At 42.2% G+C, this 22,500-nt stretch overlaps 1 protein-coding gene across 6 annotated transcripts in view; it reads right to left on the reverse strand.

Moving 5' to 3' along the window:
- LOC123519919 overlaps positions 1–22,500 on the reverse strand; it is a 99,448-nt gene that overhangs the window by 23,799 nt on the left and 53,149 nt on the right. For 2 of the 6 annotated variants that reach the window (XM_045281616.1, XM_045281617.1), the window contains exon 3: positions 11–212. In XM_045281616.1, the coding sequence (XP_045137551.1) occupies positions 11–56 (46 nt within the window). In that variant the 5' untranslated portion in view covers positions 57–212. Of the gene's footprint in view, positions 1–10; positions 213–4,845; positions 5,453–5,815; positions 5,960–6,019; positions 6,148–22,500 lie in introns of those variants that run through there. The other 4 variants (XM_045281620.1, XM_045281621.1, XM_045281618.1 and 1 more) reach the window with 4 other exon arrangements.

Below are 22,500 nucleotides of genomic sequence, written 5' to 3' on the forward strand. Positions count from 1 at the left end.
ACACACTTACCTGGAGGAGGCGTCGAGTTGTGAGTCTTAGCAACGTCCATGACCATCACTTCTGGCGCCCGTGGTGGTGGTGGGGGTAGGGGTGGCGGTGAGGGAGGCGATGGTGGTGGTGGCAATGACGGGGAGCGTGGTAGAAGCCGTGGTGGTGGGGGAAGGTAAAAAATGGCGTCAAGCTTCCTCAGACTGCACTTTTATCTTTCATTCTGCAGAGGGGAATAAAAAGAAGAAGTTAATTATGGTGTATTTCTCTCGAGTTACTCATTACAGTATCTTTCTTTATCCCTTCACCCTTATCAGTTCCCATGTACCCTCTTTGTAAACACTACTCGATCTCTCATCTGTTATCTCCTACACCTCACTCTCTCTCTCCAAAACCAACGAGTGTATGATCTCTCTTTTCCTCGTTCTCCTTTCTTTTTTTATTAACTTTCTATTTATTTATTCACTTTTTTTTACATCACCAGTCTCCATGAGTTTACTGCAAGAGATAAACAAAAGCTCCCCCCTGTCTTCTTTACGTGTGTCTATCGGCTACTACATTTCCATCTCGTATAGCCAATTGCCTCTGTTCTTTTTCGCTACATTATTACCATCTATGACGTCACTGCAGGACAAAACCACCACCTTCTTCATGCATATCAGTCATTTACTCGTGTTCATCAGTTTCAGGCTAATCCAGTCAAACTTTCTATCTTGTGTTGGCAACAAGACATTGATACTCCTCCTATTTATCATCAGTAGCCATGACTTTGTTGCACGAAAGGAATATGTACAAGAAACAACTACCTTCTCTACGCATAGCTATCATTAACTCGTATTCATCAATTTCAAACTAATAATAATAAGTCAACCAGTACCCTGAGCCCGTGTTCTCCAGCCAGGTCTCTGTTCTCCTCATTATCATCAAACTCTTAGATTTGATACAGAAAAAAGAGAGAAAATCAAAAATATCCTCGACATGCTTAGTCAGCCACTGCATTTATCTCAAGCCAAAGAAACAGATCTTTTTTTTATCTCAGTCAAGATCTCTGTTATCCGCATTATCAACCTCTTTGAAAAAAAAAGAAAGAAAAAAAACACTCTCTCTTCAAGCATATCTATTATTTATTCGTAGTCATATGTTTCAAGCTAACAACACTGCCCCGCCCAGAGTCGGCACCCAGTCCCCTGCGCCGGTGACTCACAAGGCACACCTTAGCACCGCCACTTGAGGCTTAAGGGCGTGATGCAGCACTGGCACCACCAAGGACAGGGAGGATAGCGGTAGTCACGTATGGCGCTAGAAGTCATAACAGTGATGATGACAAGGATGGCTGAGTAGTGGTGGTGGTGGTGGTGGAGGTGGTGGTGGTAATGATGATGATGATGATAATGATAGTGGTGGTGGTAGTGGTGATGGTGGTGGTGGTAATGATGATGATGATGATGATGATGATGATGATGATGGTGGTGGTGGTGGTGATGGTGGTGGTGGTGGTGGTGGTGGTGATAATAATACTAGAGTAACAACAACAATAATAATGATGATTATAATTTTTATAATGATGATGACAAAATAATAATAATAATAGTAATAATAATAATAATAATAATAATAATAATAATAATAACAATAATAATAATAATAATGATAATAATAATGATGACAATAATAATAATAAATATTTATACTAAAACAGGACTACAGGATTTATGTCAAACCGTGTTTACGTATTTCAGCTATGTACGTATGCACAACCAGCTAACACACACACACACACACACACACACACACACACACACACACACACACACACACACACACACACAGACACACGCGCGCGCCCATCATTATTAGTATCCCAATCATTATCAGAAAGAAAGAGAGAGAGAGAGAGCAAAGACGCCGAGTCACTGACCCTTATCACAGCAGGCACTCACACAAGTCCTCCAAAATAATAACACTATCACTTCGAGCCTGAAGACCGCAGTAACCATGACGAGGCTGGAACACACGTCCTTTGCATCCAGGTTAAGGTGACTGCCGGTATAATGCAAGCTGCCTCGGCCTTCCGTCTGCCTCGCTACAACTCTCTTTACAATTGACATTGATAGGAATAAGTATGCAAGTGAAGTCTGTGGAGGACGGCACGAAAGCTTTCCATAAGTGGCGCAAGGTTAGAGGAAGAGAGACCAACATACGAATGAATATAAGAATGTAAGAAAAGATGCAAGAAGCCAACAGGCCTAACGTGGCAGTCTCTGTATGAAATGTACTTCCTTACTTCCATCTATCATCTTCATCCATAAATCTCTCTATCTTCTAATCTGTAAATGACTTGCAATACGTGTTTAGGTTACACATCAAATTCTAATCAGTTACAGCGTTGCTTAATCTCTCTCTGACCGGACCAGAAGTAGTGCATTCATCGTGGGGAGGTGTGATTGGCAATACATTTTCATATAAGAATGCTGGTGAGCGTTTGGACACTTCTTACATCTTTCATTAGGTTTATTTTTGTCAGTACTCTTACACGCTGAACTAGAGAGATTGATTTAGTGAGCTGGAAAGATAACGAAACAAAGGAGAGATGGATGAACATAGGAGTTGATTTGAGAGAAGAAGAAAGAACACAAGAGGACAAGAGGACTGAGTTGAAATGAAGACATGAACGAGAAAGAGAGAAAAAAATTGAGTAGACGCAGATTGAATAACTAAAAAGGTAGATGGTGACGAAGGGATGGAAGTGAAGGGAAGAGAAGAGAAGAGGATGGGAGAAGGGGGAGGAGAAGAGGGAAGAGAAGGGGAGAGCATTAAGACAGGTAGGCGTCGGTCGACCCACGGCGTCTGTCTGGAATAACAACGAGAACAGTACAAGTATTCGTCCTCCTTTCTTTTCTCCTTCCGTGTCTCTCCCTCCTCCTCCACACACAGTAACACCCCGCCCACCACCCATCCCTGCCCCTCCCCTCCATTCCCTCAAGGTTGTCGCTGTCCTTTCCTTTCCCTCACCATCACTACCACCACCATCACCCCGACTCAGCTCACTTCATCTTCTCTATCACAAAATACACTTTCCTTCCTAGCCATCAACATCCTCTCTCTCTCTCTCTCTCTCTCTCTGATAAATTACTCTTCCCATCAGCTCCCTTCACAGCCTTTCCTTCCTCCCCATCCTTGTTCCCTCCAGCAGCAGAGGACAGTCATGTCAAGGAGGACACGAGGACACTGAGACAAGAACAGCCTCCGATGAGAGAAGACATGGCTGGCGAAGAAGGAAGGAGAAAGAAAACGAGGACAGAAATGAACAGCGAAGTTTACAATAGGAGGAGGAGAGCGGGGAAAGAAAACAGACCAAAGGAACATGATTAGAAAGGAACCAAAAGGAATCCTGATAAATTGTAGAGAAACTAATGTTGTAGAGTTAAAATCAAAATGAGCTTTGAGAAATTAACAAGAGAATTCACAAAAGGAATGAAAAGAGAGAAGAGGAAATACAAATAAAAGAAAAGAAGCGATATTTTCCTTTATCATTGTATCAACTTCGACTTGTAAAATGAAATCGCGATAGAAAACAAGGAAAGTAGTAATGAAAAACATACCCTGAGAAAAAAAAAAAAAATCCTAAACAGTGTACCTAATTATAACTTTCAAATTTTGTGGTGTTGGAGTACATTTTTTTTTCTCGAGATCATTAAACTAAAAACACTTTTATACCTTATCTCCAAAGTAAAGTCTTATCTTCCTCCAACACATCAATTCCCGCCCTAACAAAACCTCATGGAACACTAATACATTTCCTTTATTTATATACATATATTTCTTTAAACCTATCCTGGCTAAATTTCTGTCCTTTACGTTTAGATAAGCTTTATGTTGAATCGTAAACTCTCTCTCTCTCTCTCTCTCTCTCTCTCTCTGTATCTTTGTTAGGTGATCAGAACTTGACAGCGTGTTGGAATTCTCCCGCTAGAGTTGCACCGGGAGAACAAGGTGCAATGGTAAGGAGATGGAGCAGGAGGAGAAATACATAAGGAAGTCTACACAGCAGCAGACCTAACGGCCTTCACGATGCTGTTTGCAAGTAAGCCCCACTATTAGAGGTAAAGTAAGAGATGGAGGAGGAGGAGGAGGAGGAGGAGGAGGAGGAGGAGGAGGAGGAGAAGAAGAGAAGAAACAAAAACAAGAAGAAAAAGAAAAGCAAGATCAAGAATATAAACAAGAACAAAAGAAGGAGAACAGCAGCAACAACAACAACAACAACGACGACGACGACAACGACGAATAAAATAAAATGAGAAAAAGAAAGAAAGAAGGAATGAAAGGAAGAAAAAAGGAAAGAAAGAAAGAAGAAAAAAAGGAAGACAATTAGAAAACCGAAAGGAATTGAGTGAAGAAGTTGCTCAGAGAGAGAGAGAGAGAGAGAGAGAGAGAGAGAGAGAGAGAGAGAGAGAGAGAGAGAGAGAGAGAGAGAGAGAGAGAGAGAGAGAGAGAGAGAGAGAGAGAGAGAGAGAGAGGCTAAACAGTTAATCCCTCCCTCCTTCCTTCCCTTTTTCAGGTAATAAAATCATTCCCATGCAGAAGGAGCGAAGGGGCGAAGCACGGGTTGGCATGATGATGATGATGATGATGATGATGATGATGATGACGACGACGACGATGGTGGTGGTGGTGTTGGTGGTGGTGGTGATGGAAGTGAAGAAGCTCATAAGGACAGAAGCGACGAAAGGGAGAGAGAGAGAGAGAGAGAGAGAGAGAGAGAGAGAGAGAGAGAGAGAGAGAGAGAGAGAGAGAGAGAGAGAGAGAGAGAGAGAGAGAGAAATTGAGAGACACTGATAGATGAACAGAAAACACACCTGCAATTCTGTACTCTCGTCTCAACTTCCTGTCTCGTCTTCCCCGTCACGTTTCATTCAATTTTGGCTTCAAGTACCTGTTTCTCACTTTAAAATGTTCTTCGCTTCGTGTGTTCTCGTGTTCTTGTATATCTGTTTACCTGTTCCTACTCCCTGTTCTTTGTTCTCATCAGCTCCTCCCGTTCCCATCTCTTCTTTCTGTTACATCCTCCCGTTCTTGATTCCTCTTCCCGTTGTTACTACCCTGTTCTTTTTTCTTTGTTTCATCCCGTTCCTATCTCTTCCCTTTGTTCTTGATTCCTCTTCCCGCTGTTACTACCTCCTCCCTGTTCTTTTTTTCTTTGGTTCATTCATCCCTTTCATTCTCTCGTTCCAAATTCCTCTTCCCGCCGTTACCACCTCCTCCCTGTTCTTTGTTCTCTGATATCTCTTTATTACATTCTCCCGTTCCTGATTCCTCTTCCCGCTGTTGCTACCGCCTCCCGTTCCGCCTCCTCCTGCTCATTTGCTGACAGATGAGTTAGAGAAAGTTGCGTGACACAGGACAGGACAAAATTGTATCTTACAGCTGCTTTAGATCTTATGTACGTTTCATATGACTTCGGGATCATACGAGAGAGAGAGAGAGAGAGAGAGAGAGAGAGAGAGAGAGAGAGAGAGAGAGAGAGAGAGAGAGAGAGAGAGAGAGAGAGAGAGAGAGAGAGAGAGAGAGAGAGAGAGAGAGAGAATTTCAGATAGTCAGTAACGTTCCTTGGCTTAAAACTTAGTCTGCTGCCAGTCTGCTTCCCTCCTACTCATCGATTTCCTCCTACCACTCCCCCTGCTTCGTCCTGCTCACTAAAACCACCCTGCATTCCACCCCGCCGTGGCCTGACTGACCTCTTCCCGCAATGTCATTTCATGTCACGCCACACCCTCGCCTCATCACGCTATCACATCACCACACAGCCCCACACCTAGCTATACTCACCACTCCATAACAAAGAGTCCCGTATTCACAAACGCTTAACTGTCTCACAACGACAATTTTCAAAGGCCACAGAGATGATTATCAGGGTTCTCAAGACTAGTTCTTCTTTTTATAATGTAGAAATTTTGTTCATCTCTCACCAGAACTAAAAAAAAAAACATCTTAAAGAAAAATGTAACTTCAATTCTAGGTTTTTGAATGTACAGAGGAGGTGCCGCGTAGAGGTGTTTCAGAGCAGGGTACTAAGTCTTCGCTCTCACCTGCACCTATAACACGTCCCGGCAGGAATGCAGCGGGAAATACACTGACTCCGAGGCTACGGACGCGATAAGGTATCAGAGCAGCGAGTTGTGACGCAATGGTACAAATAACGCCTTCTGTCTCGCGCCTCAAGGATCAGAGATGTGATACCAAGGCCAGCTGGAGTTTGTTTGGTTTATTTTATCTGTAACATATATGACCAGGTGCATATCAGGTGATAGTGGTGGTATTATTATTATTATTATTTTTATTGTTGTTGTTGTTGTTATTATTATTATTATTATTAGTAGTAGTAGTAGTAGTAGTAGTAGTAGTAGTAGTAGTAGTAGTAGTAGTAGTAGTAGTAGTAGTAGTAGTAGTAGTAGTAGTAGTAGTAGTAGTAGTAGTAGTAGTAGTAGTAGTAGTAGTAGCAGCAGTAATAGTAACAATAATTACAAGTGCAACAACATCACTAACGACTACTACTAAATCTACTAATAAAGCAACAACTAACAACAACAAATCTCAAAAAAAAAAAAAAAAAAAAAAAAATCAGCAACAACAATAACAACCTAAACCATGATAATTACAACAAAAATTCTTACATTCGAGACATCCTTTCACTTTTTTCTTCTCTAATGAACAAACAAACTAAGCAACACAGTAAACTCTCCTCCCAACAATCTCTCTCTCTCTCTCTCTCTCTCTGACACTCGATCTTTCACGCTACACTCAGCAACACCTTGGGACTGTTGTAATGCGAGACACGCGACAGACAGACAGCCTTCAGAAGTCACGTGTCTGGAGCGTAGATTTAATATTAGTGTGAGATGATAGAATGATATAGAGGGGAAAGAGGGAGGGAGGGACGGAGGAGGGGAAGGGGGAGAGGGAGGGAGAGGGGGATGGTGATGGAGAGGGGGATGGAGAGAGAGAGAGAGAGAGAGAGAGAGAGAGAGAGAGAGAGAGAGAGAGAGAGAGAGAGAGAGAGAGAGAGAGAGAGAGAGAGAGAGAGAGAGAGAGAGAACAACAATGATGTAACTCAATCTTTTACCTTCACACACAGGTAAGCAACAATGCGCGCGTATACACATGCAACACACACACACACACACACACACACACACACACACACACACACACACACACACACACACACACACACACACACACAAACACACATACACACACACTACTTAATCATAATCACATCACGTTGAAGTCGTGAATCTGATCCTCCTCAGTTAGCCGCAAATTGCGATCTTTAAACTTCATCTCTGAATCCAACACTCGAGAGGAAGGCCCGGCACCTGCAGCGGCCCTCGCCACACCACCACGCGACACGGAACACGGGACACGACCACCAGCCAGCAGACTCCAGTATACTCACTTGCTAACGATGACTTATATTCTTTGTCTTCCTATTATGACTATTTTCAAAGGCCCTGACCTCTTCAGTGCCATGACGTATTTCCATATTCATTCTGCTTATTTTATGGTGATTTTATAGCTTCAGATTTACATGAGGGATTGAAATAGGGAAGACTATGGCTATTAATTTTCTGACCACCACAGACCGTTCCCAATGTCAATAGAATCGTCTAATCGTACACAAAACTCATGGTAAAAATGCGTCTTAGTACTGAAGGGGTTAAAGACTGAGACGGGTTCATACGGGTGATATTGCTATTAATGGTGCAGAATTATTACTAATGCCAGAAGCATAAAAGAAGAAAAAAACACTTTGTAGCTTTGATGTATATCTTAATGGTGCAGAGGACTTGCTAGACTATCACCCTTACGCATTTTCTACATGTGGATGGTTCTGTGAAACGCTGCGTCCTAGCTCTCATTACGACTGTTTCCAAAGGCCACGTAGATGATGAATCGGGCTCATTTAGGTATGTTCTCGTTGAAGATGACGAGTTCTTGTTAATTTTTTATTAGGAATAAACAAATGCCCTTATGTACCTTCTACGTATGGATCGTAATGTTAAATGTTTGTTCTTTCATTATAGTTTCATTTAAATGTCGCACGCAGATCATTAGTCGGGTATACGTAGTTGTGTTTGCTACTGGTGGTCAGGTCTCTTATTAAGCTAACACCAGGAACCCAGTAATATCCAACATAGACTTTTGATAACAGAAAAAAAAGGACAATACCAACACATTCAATCTTCGGTATATGAGCGTAAATTTTACCTAATCTTTAAGAAGCAAGAGACACGGAAGAAGGAAAATAATGAAAAAAAAAATCCGTGAAAGAGATCTGTGTGTTTCTTTTTAGGAGATAGTGAGAGATGCAAGACAGAAGGGAAGGAACGATAAGACAAGAGCGAAATGCTATATATACAGAAAGATACATATTAGTCCACTAGATACAAAAGAAGGAAAAGGAGGGAAGGAATGTAAAAAAATAGAAATGATAAGCAAAAGACAAGAAGGGTGGGGAGTGTTGTACAAAAAGAAAAGAAACACAGCAACAAAGAGAACGAAAAGAAGAGAAGGATGAAAAGATGTCCAATACAAATATAAAGAAAAAAAGTGACAAGGCAGATATAAAAAAAAAAAATACAAAAGGGAAACATGAAGAAGTGATAAATAGAAATGAACAGCAACAGAAAAGTTAAGGCAGGAAGGAAACAGGAGGGTGGGAAAATGTTACGTAAAAGAAAGAGAGAAAAAAAACTGTTAAAAAAAGACAAAAGCTAAAAAAAAAGAAAGGAAAAAAGCAGCAAGGAAAAAGAACAAGCAGTCATAGAAAAAAAGGGAAACAACGAACAGGGAACTTACTGAAAACAAAAGATACAGAAATAATCTAAGACAATGACAAGAAAGGAAAATATGAGAGCGTGTAAGGACAGCGGCTACAGGAAAAAGTGAAGGAATGTGCAGAAAATATGAAAATATGAGGTTATGAGACATGATAGGGTGGTGGGCAGAAGAGAGGCGAGAGGAGAAGGATAGAGTAAAGATGGGAGATGAATAAGAAAGTAACTAAAGAAAGGTGGGGAAGACATGATAAAAGAGAAAAATATAAAGATAAGGATAAGGATGGAAAATAAAAGTAAAGTGAAAGAAAAGAGGAGAAGAGGAAAAAACAATATAAAAGGGAGGAATAAGAAAAATGAGGAAGAGAGTATAGGAAAGAAAGAAACAGAAGAGGTGGAAGAGTAAAGGAAAAAAAGGAGAGAAAAATAACAGGAAGGAATAGAAAAGAAGCGGGATAGAGGAAAGTTAGAAGAAAACTGAATGGGAGAAGAAAAAGAGACCATGGATGGGAGGAGAAAAGATAAAAAAAAAACGACAGAAAATAAATAACAAAATGAGATCAAACTAAAAAGAAATAGAAATACATCCAAAAGAAAACAAGAAAATAAAGGGGAGCAAGAAAGAAGGAAGGAAGCAAATTTCAATAACCACCACTAACCACACACACACACACACACACACACACACACACACACACACACACACACACACACACAAAGACTCATCTCTCCACAAACCACTCCCTCCTCGCGGCTGGATAAAGAAGGCAACGTACGTAATTAACTTGATAAAAATAACCTTGGCGGACACAGCCTGACAAACACAAGAGCCGAGTCGTCCCTGGTCGTTCCATTACTCTCTCAAATGCCACACTCACATTAAAACCACCAGCCGCCGCAGTGACCTTGAAAGCAGTGTCATTTGTCGGGTACTTAGCGAAGGGGGAGAGGAATAGAGAGGAAGAGGGGAGAAGAGGGGAGAAGCACGCACCTCACCTAACTTCACCTCACTTCACATGCATATCTGCCTCATAATACACGCACAGGTACCAGGTAAGGTGTCCCCGCCTCACTAAGTGGTTCTCAGTATTGTTGCTGTTTTCTATGCAAGTTTAATATTGATGTAAGCTTGTATTCTAGTTAGTGCGTCTTTGTGTGACCTCATTCTTCTTTTTCTTCTTTTCAATTATACCAGTCAATTAATATCGCTCTCCAGTATCTTTATTCTTATTATTTAGGTATTGTCTAGTATAATTGGATAACTTACTACTACTACTACTACTACTACTACTACTACTATTACTACTACTACTATTATTACTATCCAGCTTCAATATTTACAAGAGGTCTCAGTGAAGAAAGCATACATAAGTGGAAAGAAAGGACGATACAGCAATAAAACAAGATAAAAGAGGCATTATAACACGCTGCATAATGCCGGCGGGCGGGCGGGATGGCTGAGAGGAGGGAGTGGGTGGATGGGTGGGTGAGTGGGCGTGGAGAGGGTGCGAGGTAATTAGACTGTGAAGGGAGGCGGGTGGCTGGTGTGTGTGTGTGTGTGTGTGTGTGTGTGTGTGTGTGTGTGTGTGTGTGTGTGTGTGTGTGTGTGTGTGTGTGTGTGTGTGTGTGTGTGTGTGTGTGTGTGTGTGTGTCTAGATATGTGCGCCTCGTACATGGAAGAGAATAACTGGGTCGTGTTTTCACTTCAAACTAGACCATTCCAAATACTCGTTCGTTCCTACTCTTCATGAAACAAACACCTGTGCGCGTGTGCCTTACATCCTACACACACACACACACATTAACCTAACACCATGTCCTCCCCTCATCCTTTCCACTAGACCAGGGATTCTCAGACTGAGCTACTTGCACCGCTATCACAAATGGAGAGGATTTTCACATGTACGCTGTCACGCTTCTGTACTGCGAGGTCGTAAAGTGATGCCAATACTAACACTTATTTCTGGAAAGCTTGCTGCTGCGAGGTGGTGGTGGTGGTGGTGGTGGAGGTGGAAGTCACATGGCCTCGTCAGTATACACGAGCTGCTCTACCAATTAAGTATCGTTAATGGTTCAGAAATCCGCTGCAGGCAAAATAGTTCGACAGGTTGGGAAATGAGGGCGATGTTTCCATTCTAATAACACCCATCACATGTAAATGACAGGAATATCACAGGAATAGCTCTCTGACGACCGATTCTCCTACAGTGTTTGTCCTGGCTTTGCACAGCGGGTCAGGGAAATAATCACCATGCAGTATAAACTCAATGCATCTCTGATTTTAGCACTGGAAAGGTAAACAATGGTAATACGAAAGGTTTATACTAAGCTAACACTGTATCAGCAAGAATAGAGAAGTAGTCCCCACAGCATAAGGTCATGAAATCATTGTATCTTTATTAGTGCGCAGGTAAGCAAAAATAACACGAAAGGTATGCACTGAGGTAATGTTATATCACCTACCACTCTAATCCCAGACAAGTACATAGGCACTCACTAAGTGTCTGAGAACCACTGGATAATAATGATAAAAAAAACCCCAGCAAATCAAAGGTAAAATGAGAAAGTACCACATCACCTGTCACTAAAGCCAGGACAGGTACGCACTCACTAAGTGTTTGGGAACCACTGCACAATAAAACTCACAACAAGTCGCCTTTACACTGGTAAAAAAAAAAATAATGATAATCTAGTGCATAAAAACTAGTAGAGGCCGATTTGCCATTTGTAAAACAGGGAGGTGGAGTGTGAGAACGAGTGACGTAACATTACACATCAATTACCTGCAATCGCCTCATCACCTGGCGGCCACGTTACCCTGGAGAAGTCCCTGCGTAGGCCAGACGAATGATAACAATAATAATGCTACTGAAGGCAGGACAGTTCCTCCTTTTCAAGATTAAGCCTCTGATGGGAAAACAAATATTATCGATGTCTGATTATCTTTCTGAGTAAATATACAAGAAGGAAACACTCCGCTTATTCACACATGGAACCGAAAAGCGAGGCCCTCTGCATCTGACACATACCAAGGCCGGTCCCGAGTGACGCAATGGCGCGATATTCATCAGATACTCACTATTCACACCCGCCAGCCTGACTCAGGATGCCTCACTCCACCACCAACACATCCACCTTACACTTACTTGTTTCCAGTTATCTTCATTCATTTTCACATTTTGCGTTATGTAATCTTAGCGTTTTGGCGTTATAACTATATCTGATCTCCGTCTGTCTGTCCGGTTCAAAATGCCTCAATACCACCACCACCAACACCACCACCTCTTCCCATTTCACCTGCTCACCAGCTCACCTGCTCCTCCCTAGGCGTCAAAGCCCTGCTTCCCCGCCCTGTGTTCCCAGTTAAGGTCTTCCCGTCAGTGAGAGAGAGGTTCCCATTATGGCGCCAAAGCAACACACTCCTCAATGGCAGCGTGATTTATTACATACTTATATTGTTGGTGGGAGTGCCGCCATGGTGAACACACCTCCCGCCAAACTTAAATGCAGAATAATAGGGTAAAAAAGAAGGAATATATGTATGCTAATTGCAGCAAGATATCTTTAACAAACAAATGCTCACTTCCCTACGAGATCTCTGACATAGAGACAGACAGACAACAGCATTTTTTAACCGTCTCTCCAACACCTGCACATTATCATAAACAAGTTTCGCTTTTTAGGATTTAGTTTCGTTCAACACATTCACTCTATCTCCATGAAAGAACGCCAACATTACGTATGGTTCAAAGAGCACCACAATAGTCACACAGTGGTCATAGTGATGTTGAGAAGCAGCCTTGCGTATATCAGCTGGCCTTCTGCACTATATTCTTTTTATCATATTCCTAAGTGAATACCAGGTGTAGAATACGGGAAGGACTTTTGCTGATTTGATTTTATAATAGTCTTACTCTTATTTTTTCTTGATGACAAACATTTTTTTTTTATTTCATTTTGCCTCTGTCTGTCTTCTATCTTGGCAGACCGTGCCTTGTAAGTACCTTATCTACTTTCATGTTGTAATAATATTGTGTGGCAATAAATTAGTTTGACTTTGACTCCGCCTTGAACACCTTACATATTACACGAGGAAAAGCAATCACAATAGGCGATGCACGAGGCTCCAGGTTGGAATCCAGCTGGAAACCATTCATTTTTCTGTGGTAACTGCGTGGTTTCAGGTTCCCACGTTCTCCCTATCATCTAATGTATCGGGGTGCACCGGCTGGAGGCATGAGCTACAGACGTCACTAAAATATGAATGAATAGATGAATAAATCAACCTGACTGCGCCGCCTTCAGGCCTCCGAGGAAGTAGTGTGCAGCTCGACCATTCAAAGCTAATATGCAAGAAAAAAATACAGAAAGAAAAATGGAGGAAAGATGGAAAGAGAAAGAAAACTCAACAAGAAAATAAATAAGCAAGAATAGAGGGAAAGACATTAAAATACGTGAAATAAAAGCATAAAAAAAACCAAAGAAGAAATAACTTATTTACGATTAAATCCAAACGAGTAAGTCAGACGCCTCTAAATCGTGTTTCGCATCAGCATTACCTACAGAAATAGAACTAAAAATGTACGTAGTGGTCAGCTTAGCGTGTGAGTGGCTGATAATGAGGTGTCTGCTGCACAACGAACTGGAAGCCTTGTCTGAGTCCTGCGGGTGTCATTAGGAGGTGGAGGCGCGGCAGCGAGGGAGTACACCATCCTGATCAAGTAATGACAGGGCTGCCAACCGAATACAGAAAGGAAGGTGGGTAGGGGTATGGTGGAGGGCCTTAAAAGTAGCATTATCAGATATATGATACAAGTAACATATAAAATAAGACAGTAGAATTTTCTAGTGCAGATAAACAATGACAAACAAATATATATAATAAGGTCTTTTTGATTTTGGTACGTACTATTAGACAGTAGATTCAAAACAAACATAAAAGACAAGCATTAGAATTCGGTACGTCTTTATGAGAGATAAGAGGATTTAAGGAGTACATACTAAGCCTTGACATTTTGTAGTACTAAGACACAATAAATTTCAAGAATATAAGATGAAGGGTACGAATTTTTTTTTTTTTTTTTTTTCATATTTAAGGAGTATATACTAAGTCTTGACATTTTGTAGTACTACGACACAATAAAATTTCAAGAATATAAGATGATACGTATGAATTTCTTTTATATATATATATATATATATATATATATATATATATATATATATATATATATATATATATATATATATATATATATATATATACAATATTCACCACTGGATCTTGCCTCTCTTTTGCAAAAATCGCTCGTGGTAAGTTTCTGTGGTTTTCAGATAAACATTCGTGTGCAGGCAAGCTTTTTTTTATCTTCTTTTTTTTTTCTTTTAGGTGGTGCATAAATGTTAGAGGTAAATTTTTATTGGAAATTGTATGATGACACATAATTTTTCCCATCATTCTCTGGGTCTTGTTTTACGTTATTTCAAAGAATTTCACCCTTTCCTTTTTTCCTTTCCCTTTATATATTTTGTGTCAAATGACCTTGTTTTGGAGTCATAACCAAACCTGATCTCTGTCTGTCTGTCTGTCTGTCTGTCTATCTGTCTGTCTGTCTAACCCTTATCTATGTCTGCCTCTGCGTCTATCTGTCTGTTTGCCTGCTTGAATATCAGCTTACTCACCCCGTCTCTCTCTCTCTCTCTCTCTCTCTCTCTCTCTCTCTCTCTCTCTCTCTCTCTCTCTCTCTCTCTCTCTCATTTTTCTTTTTCTTACATGCTTCCTTCTCCTCCACCAAACTTCTCCACTCAGTCACGGCAACGTTCCTTCTCCTCCTCCCTCCTTCAGACACAACACTCTACCCGATGATAAATCCTCCGCTATCACTCTTATCTAAGAAAAAAGACTTGTTTATATATTCAGAAATTAGAGCAGATAAGCCTTCAAGAGACGCCGAACTGATATTGTACTGCAGTCATTCAGAACAGTGCGAAGGTGATGTGTGTGTGTGTGTGTGTGTGTGTGTGTGTGTGTGTGTGTGTGTGTGTGTGTGTGTGTGTGTGTGTGTGTGTGTGTGTGTGTGTGTGTGTGTGTGTGTGTGTGTGTGTGTGTGAATATTTTTTCAGGGCAGAAATAGGATGCAAAATCTCAAAACAACCAGAGAGAGTGAGAGAGAGAGAGAGAGAGAGAGAGAGAGAGAGAGAGAGAGAGAGAGAGAGAGAGAGAGAGAGAGAGAGAGAGAGAGAGAGAGGTTTGTTGAAGTCCTGAGAGATGCAGAGAGAGAAACGGCGGAAGGTAACACAGATCAGACGAGTGTGTGCATGAAAGCTTCTCTGTGACTCCAACAAACACTGCTAATCCTCCGTGTGTGTGTGTGTGTGTGTGTGTGTGTGTGTGTGTGTGTGTGTGTGTGTGTGTGTGTGTGTGTGTGTGTGTGTGTGTGTGTGTGTGTGTGTGTGTGTGTGGCTACTCTGTTAAATGCACATAACAGTACCGCCTTTGATTTTTACATTTGCGTGAGTGGACCAGGTTGCACACAGTCGCTTTCTCCGCTCCAGCCCATACATAACCAGTGAGCAAAACCATCACACACGCAGGGAAAAGGAGGGGAAATACAACAAAACCACTATATAGCCTGCCTGCCTCGGGTAAACACAGGGGAGACAATGAAGGAGGTAACATGCTGGCCTCACAACACAGCAGTCCACGTAAACTAACAGAGTATCTATGTGAAAGTCTCTCTCTCTCTCTCTCTCTCTCTCTCTCTCTCGCAAACTGGTTCAAAGGGGTGGTAGGCAAGGCAGGTACAGGGAAAATGAAATGGGAGCACACTAGGTATGTTAACTTATTGCGGCTTCTTAACTCCAACACAGTATAGAGCAAAGTGTGCACTCCCTATTGCCTGCCAGTCACTTACCAGCCAGGGTGTCATTGCATATCAAGTGTGCCATTCACTGTTCTATGTGTGCAGTGCGACCATAACCCGTGTGTTGGCGGAGAGAGAGAGAGAGAGAGAAAGAGAAAGAGAAAGAGAGAGAGAGAGAGAGAGAGAGAGAGAGAGAGAGAGAGAGAGAGAGAGAGAGAGAGAGAGAGAGAGAGAGAGAGAGAGAGAGAGAGAGTTCACTTATCCGTATACAGAGGCAGCTGAGTTGTACGTACGTGGCCAATCAGAGGACCGGAATAGGCATTGGAAAATGTGCGGGTGTTTAAATCCACATAAACAGGGAGTGGCTATTAATTCACGCACGTCATCCAGCCGCCCTAATCTCCCGCCGCCCATACACACACAGATACATATAGTTGATTGACCACATGTGACACTCTACATATTACATGCTATATAAGATGCTAAGCTAAAAGGGGAACGATAATATATATACAAACCACTTAAATTAAACTGCAGTCCATAAACCTCTTCAGTACCATGACATGTTTTCATATTTATTCTGTCTAATACTGGGTGGTTTTATACAGCTTCAGAAACCTATGTGAGGATTAAAATAGTGAAAACCCTGGCCATTAATCTTCTGACCTCCATCGGCCCTTCCTAATGTCAATAAAATCACCTAATCGCACCCAAACCTCGTGGTAAAAATGCGTCTCAGTACTGAAGGGGTTAAAGAACATGAAATACTAGACAGCTGAAGTACAGAGCCGATCCTGGTGATAAAAAAAAAAAAGTACGTGATAAATGCGGCAAAATACACTACAAAGATGACAAATTAACTCAGACAATAACCTAACACCATCTCAAACTACAGAGGAAAAATGCTGTAATGGAAAAAAAAAAAAACTATATTATTGACGTAAGACACAACACAACTGAAATAAAAAATATATATATAAAACTAAAAAAAAAACTATGAAGGCCGCCAATTTCACTTACACACACACACACACACACACACACACACACACACACACACACACACACACACAAATATAATTACCTAAACATTACGTAACTTGTCATTACGTGTAGGTCATTCTGCGGTTCAGCGAGAGAGAGAGAGAGAGAGAGAGAGAGAGAGAGAGAGAGAGAGAGAGAGAGAGAGAGAGCATACACCTGCACCTGTCTTACAAAGTTTCGTCATTTCCTGAAGAGGATGAGAAGGATCTGAAGAAGGAGAAGAAGAAGAAGAAGAAGGGGAACTATTAGTGAGGGGAAGAAAGGGATAGGTTTAAGAGTAGGAGGAGGAGGAGGAGGAGGAGGAGCAGGAGGAGTTGGAGGAGTAGGAGGAGGAGGAGGGAAGAAGGATAACTGTAAGGGGAGAGGGCATGGAGGAGGAAGGAGGGGTAAGGTGGTTGGTTAAGTGAGGGGAGAGAGAGGAGAGGAAGGAAGGGAAGGGAGGAGGGGAAAGGATGAGAAGGGAAGGAGATAAGTGGAGAGAGGACAGGTGGCTAAGTTGAAGGGGAAGGAAAGGGGATTGTGAGATAAAAGGGAAGGGGAGGACAAGTAGGAGGCAATGAAGGAGAAGAGATTTTGAGGAGGAGGAGGAGAAGGAGGAGGAGGAGGAGGATGAGGATGAGGAGGAGAGAGAGAGAGAGAGAGAGAGATTGAAGACAGGCTCATGCAGGAGTGATGACGGAGAAGTAAAGCAATAAAATAAGATAAACGGTGAAAAGGAGAATGAAGGAGGAGACGATGGCAATAACGAAGGAAATAAAAAGAAAAAAAAAGATGCAAAGGAAAACAAAGAGAAAGAAAGCTGGAACAGAAGTTGATAAATGATTCATAATAGATAAAGAAGACAAAGAAGAGAGATAGAGAGAAATGAAGAGAAAAGAAAAGAAAAGACAAAGAGAGGAAGGCGAAGGAGAGAGAGAGCATGAAAATGGAAGAGAGAGAGAGAGAGAGAGAGAGAGAGAGAGAGAGAGAGAGAGAGAGAGAGAGAGAGAGAGAGAGAGAGAGAGAGAGAGAGAGAGAGAGAGAGAGAGAGAGAGAGAGAGAGAGAGAGAGAGAGAGAGAGAGAGAGAGAGAGAGAGAGAGAGAGAGAGAGAATGCACAAAAGGAAAGAAAAATAAGGGAAGAACAAATGGAAAGGAGAAGGGAAGGAGAGAAGAAAAATAAGGAGGAGGAGGAGGAGGAGGAGGAGGAGGAGGAGGAGGAGGAGGAGGAGGAGGAGGAGGAGGAGGAGGAGGAGGAGGAGGAGGAGGACCTAACCGGAAAAGGATATAAAAGGAATCTTTATTTTCATCACAACAGATTCCCTTATGTCCATTTTGCTTGCATCCTAACCCCTCTCTCTCTCTCTCTCTCTCTCTCTCTCTCTCTCTCTCTCTCTCACTTCCTGCAGACAATACATCTCTAGCAGGCAGAAAAAGAGCATTTCATCTGACTCTTCAGTAAATAAAGTCGTTTCATGTCAGTCAATCACTTTCTCTCTCTCTCTCTCTCTCTCTCTCTCTCTCTCTCTCTCTCTCTCTCTCTCTCTCATGGACACTTTGAGGGTGAGCCACTTAACCGCGGAAATTACTTCAAGATTGTTATTGTGCAGTTCCCTTTCCTCCCTCCCCCCCTCTCTCTCTCTCTCTCTCTCTCTCTCTCTCTCTCTCTCTCTCTGTCCTATTCTCTCCCTTTCCTTCTTTTCTTTCTTTACCTCTTTCCCCTCTTTCCTTTCTTTCTCCCTTCCTTCCCTCCCTTTACTTAATCCTTCTATGTCAGTTATCGTCCTTACACACACACACACACACACACACACACACACACACACACACACACACACACACACACACACACACACACACACACTGTTTATTTTACTTACTTTACTTTACACACACACACACACACACACACACACACATATAAGCGGGAGTTATAATAACATGTAAAGAAGATTACAAAAACACCAGTCAGGAAATGCCTCTTTAATGTTTGACTCCCAGAGAAGGAATGGGGGAGGAAAAGCAAGAATTGAGGGAAGGAATGGAAGGGGAGGAGGGAGAGAGAGAGAGAGACAGAGGAAAGGAAAGAGGGAAGGTGGGGGAAGGAGGGAAGGAATGTAGAGGTTGAGGGATGGAAAAGAAAAAAGGAATGGAGGGGTGGAGGCATGAAAGGAATGAAGGGCGTGGGAGGGAAGGAAGGAGGGAAGGAAGGAGGAAGGAATGGAGGGAGGGAATGAAGTGGGGAGGGAATGATTAGAGGGTAGAAGAAAATATGTAGAACCGCTGTTGTGGAGAGAGAGAGAGAGAGAGAGAGAGAGAGAGAGAGAACAGGATCGATCACCAGTTCCGGAGCCTGGTGACTGATAAACACACCACGTGACACACACCAGTCTCTCTCTCTCTCTCTCTCTCTCTCTGCCATTACCATTCCCTCTCTTTCTTTACTGACCCCTATACCCTTCCCTCTGAACCCCTCTAAACCCATCATTCCCTCTTCCCCTCACCCTCACCTTCTCTCCTTTACATAATATAACTCCCCTCCTCACCATTCCCCATCCTTTCATTCACACATTAACTCATCCAAACTGATTCCCCCATTAATTTTTTACCCTTTCTTTCACCCACACACCCCCCCACCCACCCACCCACACACACACACACACACACACACACACACACACACACACTCACAGTTGAGGATGTTGTCAGGTTTCGTTCACAAAATATTGCTTGCCGGGTCTTCTAGTTACAATATGACCCTGATCAACCCACGCTACCTGCAAACACCTTTAAGAGATTAATAGACTGACTCTCTCTCTCTCTCTCTCTCTCTCTCTCTCTCTCTCTCTCTCTCTTGCTATGTATTTCTTTTTTTTTTCTTTCAGAGCTTTATATATTTTTTTTCTGATGGGTGTTCCTTTGTTAGTGTTTCCTGTTTAATTCTCTCTCTCTCTCTCTCTCTCTCTCTCTCTCTCTCTCTCTCTCTCTCTCTCTCTCTCTCTCTCTCTTACGTGATTCTCGCCTTCGTCTTGTCTCTCCTGTTTTTTTTTTCTCTTCTTTCAGTTCTTCCACCTCCGCCTCTCTCCTTCATTTTCTCTCTCTCCTGCCATCAATCCTCCTCCTTCTTTCTAGTCCTCCTCCTCCTCCTCCTCCTCCTCCTTTTCCTCCTCCTCCTCCTCCTCCTCCCTCTCATCATCATCATCTTCTTCCAAGTCATCTTCGTTCTTCCTCTTTCATTAAGACTTCCTGCAACGTCTCTCTCTCTCTCTCTCTCTCTCTCTCTCTCTCTCTCTCTCTCTCTCTCTCTCTCTCTCAAGCAGCTGTTGAATGCTTTTAGCAAGGAAAGAAGTTAAATCGAAGAAAGAGAGAGAGAGAGAGAGAGAGAGAGAGAGAGAGAGAGAGAGAGAGAGAGAGAGAGAGAGAGAGAGAGAGAGAGAGAGAGAGAGAGAGAGAGAGAGAGAGAGAGAGATCGGCGGACTGATAGAAAACAAATAGGCAAACACACAGTGAAGCATACAAGCGGATAAGCAGCGAGAGAGAGAGAGAGAGAGAGAGAGAGAGAGAGAGAGAGAGAGAGAGAGAGAGAGAGAGAGAGAGAGAGAGAGAGTGGCTGTTGATGATTCACACTGGGAGAGTTGTCTGTTTTGCACGTGACTTCCGCTCACCTACGCCTCTCTCTCTCTCTCTCTCTCTCTGCGGCCAGGCTGACAGACGCACGCACAGAGGGACAAAGCGACAGAAAGACAGACAAATAGATGGGTGGACGGGTGATTACATGACAGACTGACAGACAAACATACAGACAGACAAGACAAGAGGGTTCAGATAAAAGGGAGATGGAAAAGAACGAGAAAAAAAAAATGTGGATAGAAATGAAATGATAGGATTGATAAATGAAATACACAGATAGACAAGAAAATGAAAGGGAAGAAGGGAGAGAAAGATAAATAGAGGAATAAAGATGGTGATAAAGATCTGGAATACATAAGAAGATGGAATGATGATGATGATAAGCAGAAATATACAAAGACATGGTGAATACGTAACTCTCTCTCTCTCTCTCTCTCTCTCTCTCTCTCTCTCTCTCTCTCTCTCTCTCTCTCTCTCTCTCATTTCCCTTCTTCGTCTCTTTTCTCTTCATTTCTTCTTATTTTTCCTATTTTTTTTTTTTACTTTTCCTACTTATAATACACACACTCTCTCTCTCTCTCTCTCTCTCTCTCTCTCTCTCTCTCTCTCTCTTTACTGTATTATTGACAATCTTCAGTTTCTTGTCATCTTCATTTTCTTTCTATTTCCCATTTCTTCTTCATCTATTTCCACTCGTCTTGTTTATCACCATTTTTTTTTTCACTTCGTTATTGCTTTTCTTTCTTCTTCTTCTTCTTCTTCTTCTTCTTCTTCTTGTTGTAATGTTTTTCCTCTTCTTTCTTTCTTTCTTTGTTTTAGATTTTGTTTCGTGTACATTTTCCTATTTTTCTTTGTTCATAACTTGTTTTTTATTTCGTATTTCGCATTTTCCCTTATTGTTGTGGTTTTAACTTTTATTATCGTTATTCTTTCTTTGTTTCTTCGTGTTACCTTCTCGCCTCCTTTGTCCTCAGTTTCCTAAAGACCTATTATACTTTCTAATCTCTCTCTCTCTCTCTCTCTCTCTCTCTCTCTCTCTCTCTCTCTCTCTCGCTGTTCCGTCTCTTTCTGTCTCACTTATCCTCTCTTCTTCCACGCCACTTCTCTGTCCCTTCTCCTCTTCCGTGTTTGTTTTATCTTGTCAGCTTCATTCCATCATTCTCTTCACTTCACTTCCTCCCCCATTATGCATTATTTTCCTATCGTCTTTTCGTCTTCTTTGTTATTTGTTCTTATTTTCATCAATTTCCATTATATCTCCTCCTCCTCCTCTCTCTCTCTCTCTCTCTCTGTGTGTGTGTGTGTGTGTGTGTGTGTGTGTGTGTGTGTGTGTGTGTGTGTGTGTGTGTGAAGAAAGAAGCCACCGTCACGCAACGCTGCAGGATCCAAGCAAGGCGTCCGTCCCTGTCCCTGGTGAAAGAAACAAAGAAGCAAGACGATCTTTCACACGTGCCTTGCTTTACTTTGCTTCGTTTAGACCTTTAGAACCAACCTTTTGTGTAGCAACTCCTCACAACACACAGTCCGACGTATACCAAGAAAACTATACTTGTCTACTCACAACGTCTCACCACTCAAATGACTCAACACACCACGAGAAACAATAACCTATCCGTAATATCCTACCACCATGACATCCACTGCCGCCGCGAGTACGCAAGACAAGACAGAGACACAGAGACAAGGAGGAGTAAGAAGCGGGAGTATAAGCAACAGTTTAGCCACGAGGAGCAGGGAAGGAGGCGTGTGTTGTCTGCTCAGCTTAGCGTGGCGAAGAGAGGCAGAGAGTTAGAGAGAAAGAGAGGCAAACAGGCGACGGTGGGGAGAGAGAGAGAGAGAGAGAGAGAGAGAGAGAGAGAGAGAGAGAGAGAGAGAGAGAGAGAGAGAGAGAGAGAGAGAGAGAGAGAGAGAGAGAGAGAGAGAGAGAGAGAGAGAGAGAGAGAGAGAGAGAGAGAGAGAGAGAGAGAGAGAGAGAGAGAGAGAGAGAGAGAGATCAGAGACGAAAGGAAGAGACATGAGAGAGACGGAAAAGAAAAAAAAAAGAAAATGAAAGGTGAAATGTGTTAGAGGTGATGGGAAGGGAGGAGGAAAGGCGAAAAATATTAAAGGCAAAAAGAAGGAAAGGGTAAGCGAGGCAGGGAGGAATAAAGGTAAGTGTG

Source organism: Portunus trituberculatus, chromosome 46 (assembly GCF_017591435.1).
Source record: "Portunus trituberculatus isolate SZX2019 chromosome 46, ASM1759143v1, whole genome shotgun sequence".
NCBI classification, from domain to species: domain Eukaryota; kingdom Metazoa; phylum Arthropoda; class Malacostraca; order Decapoda; family Portunidae; genus Portunus; species Portunus trituberculatus.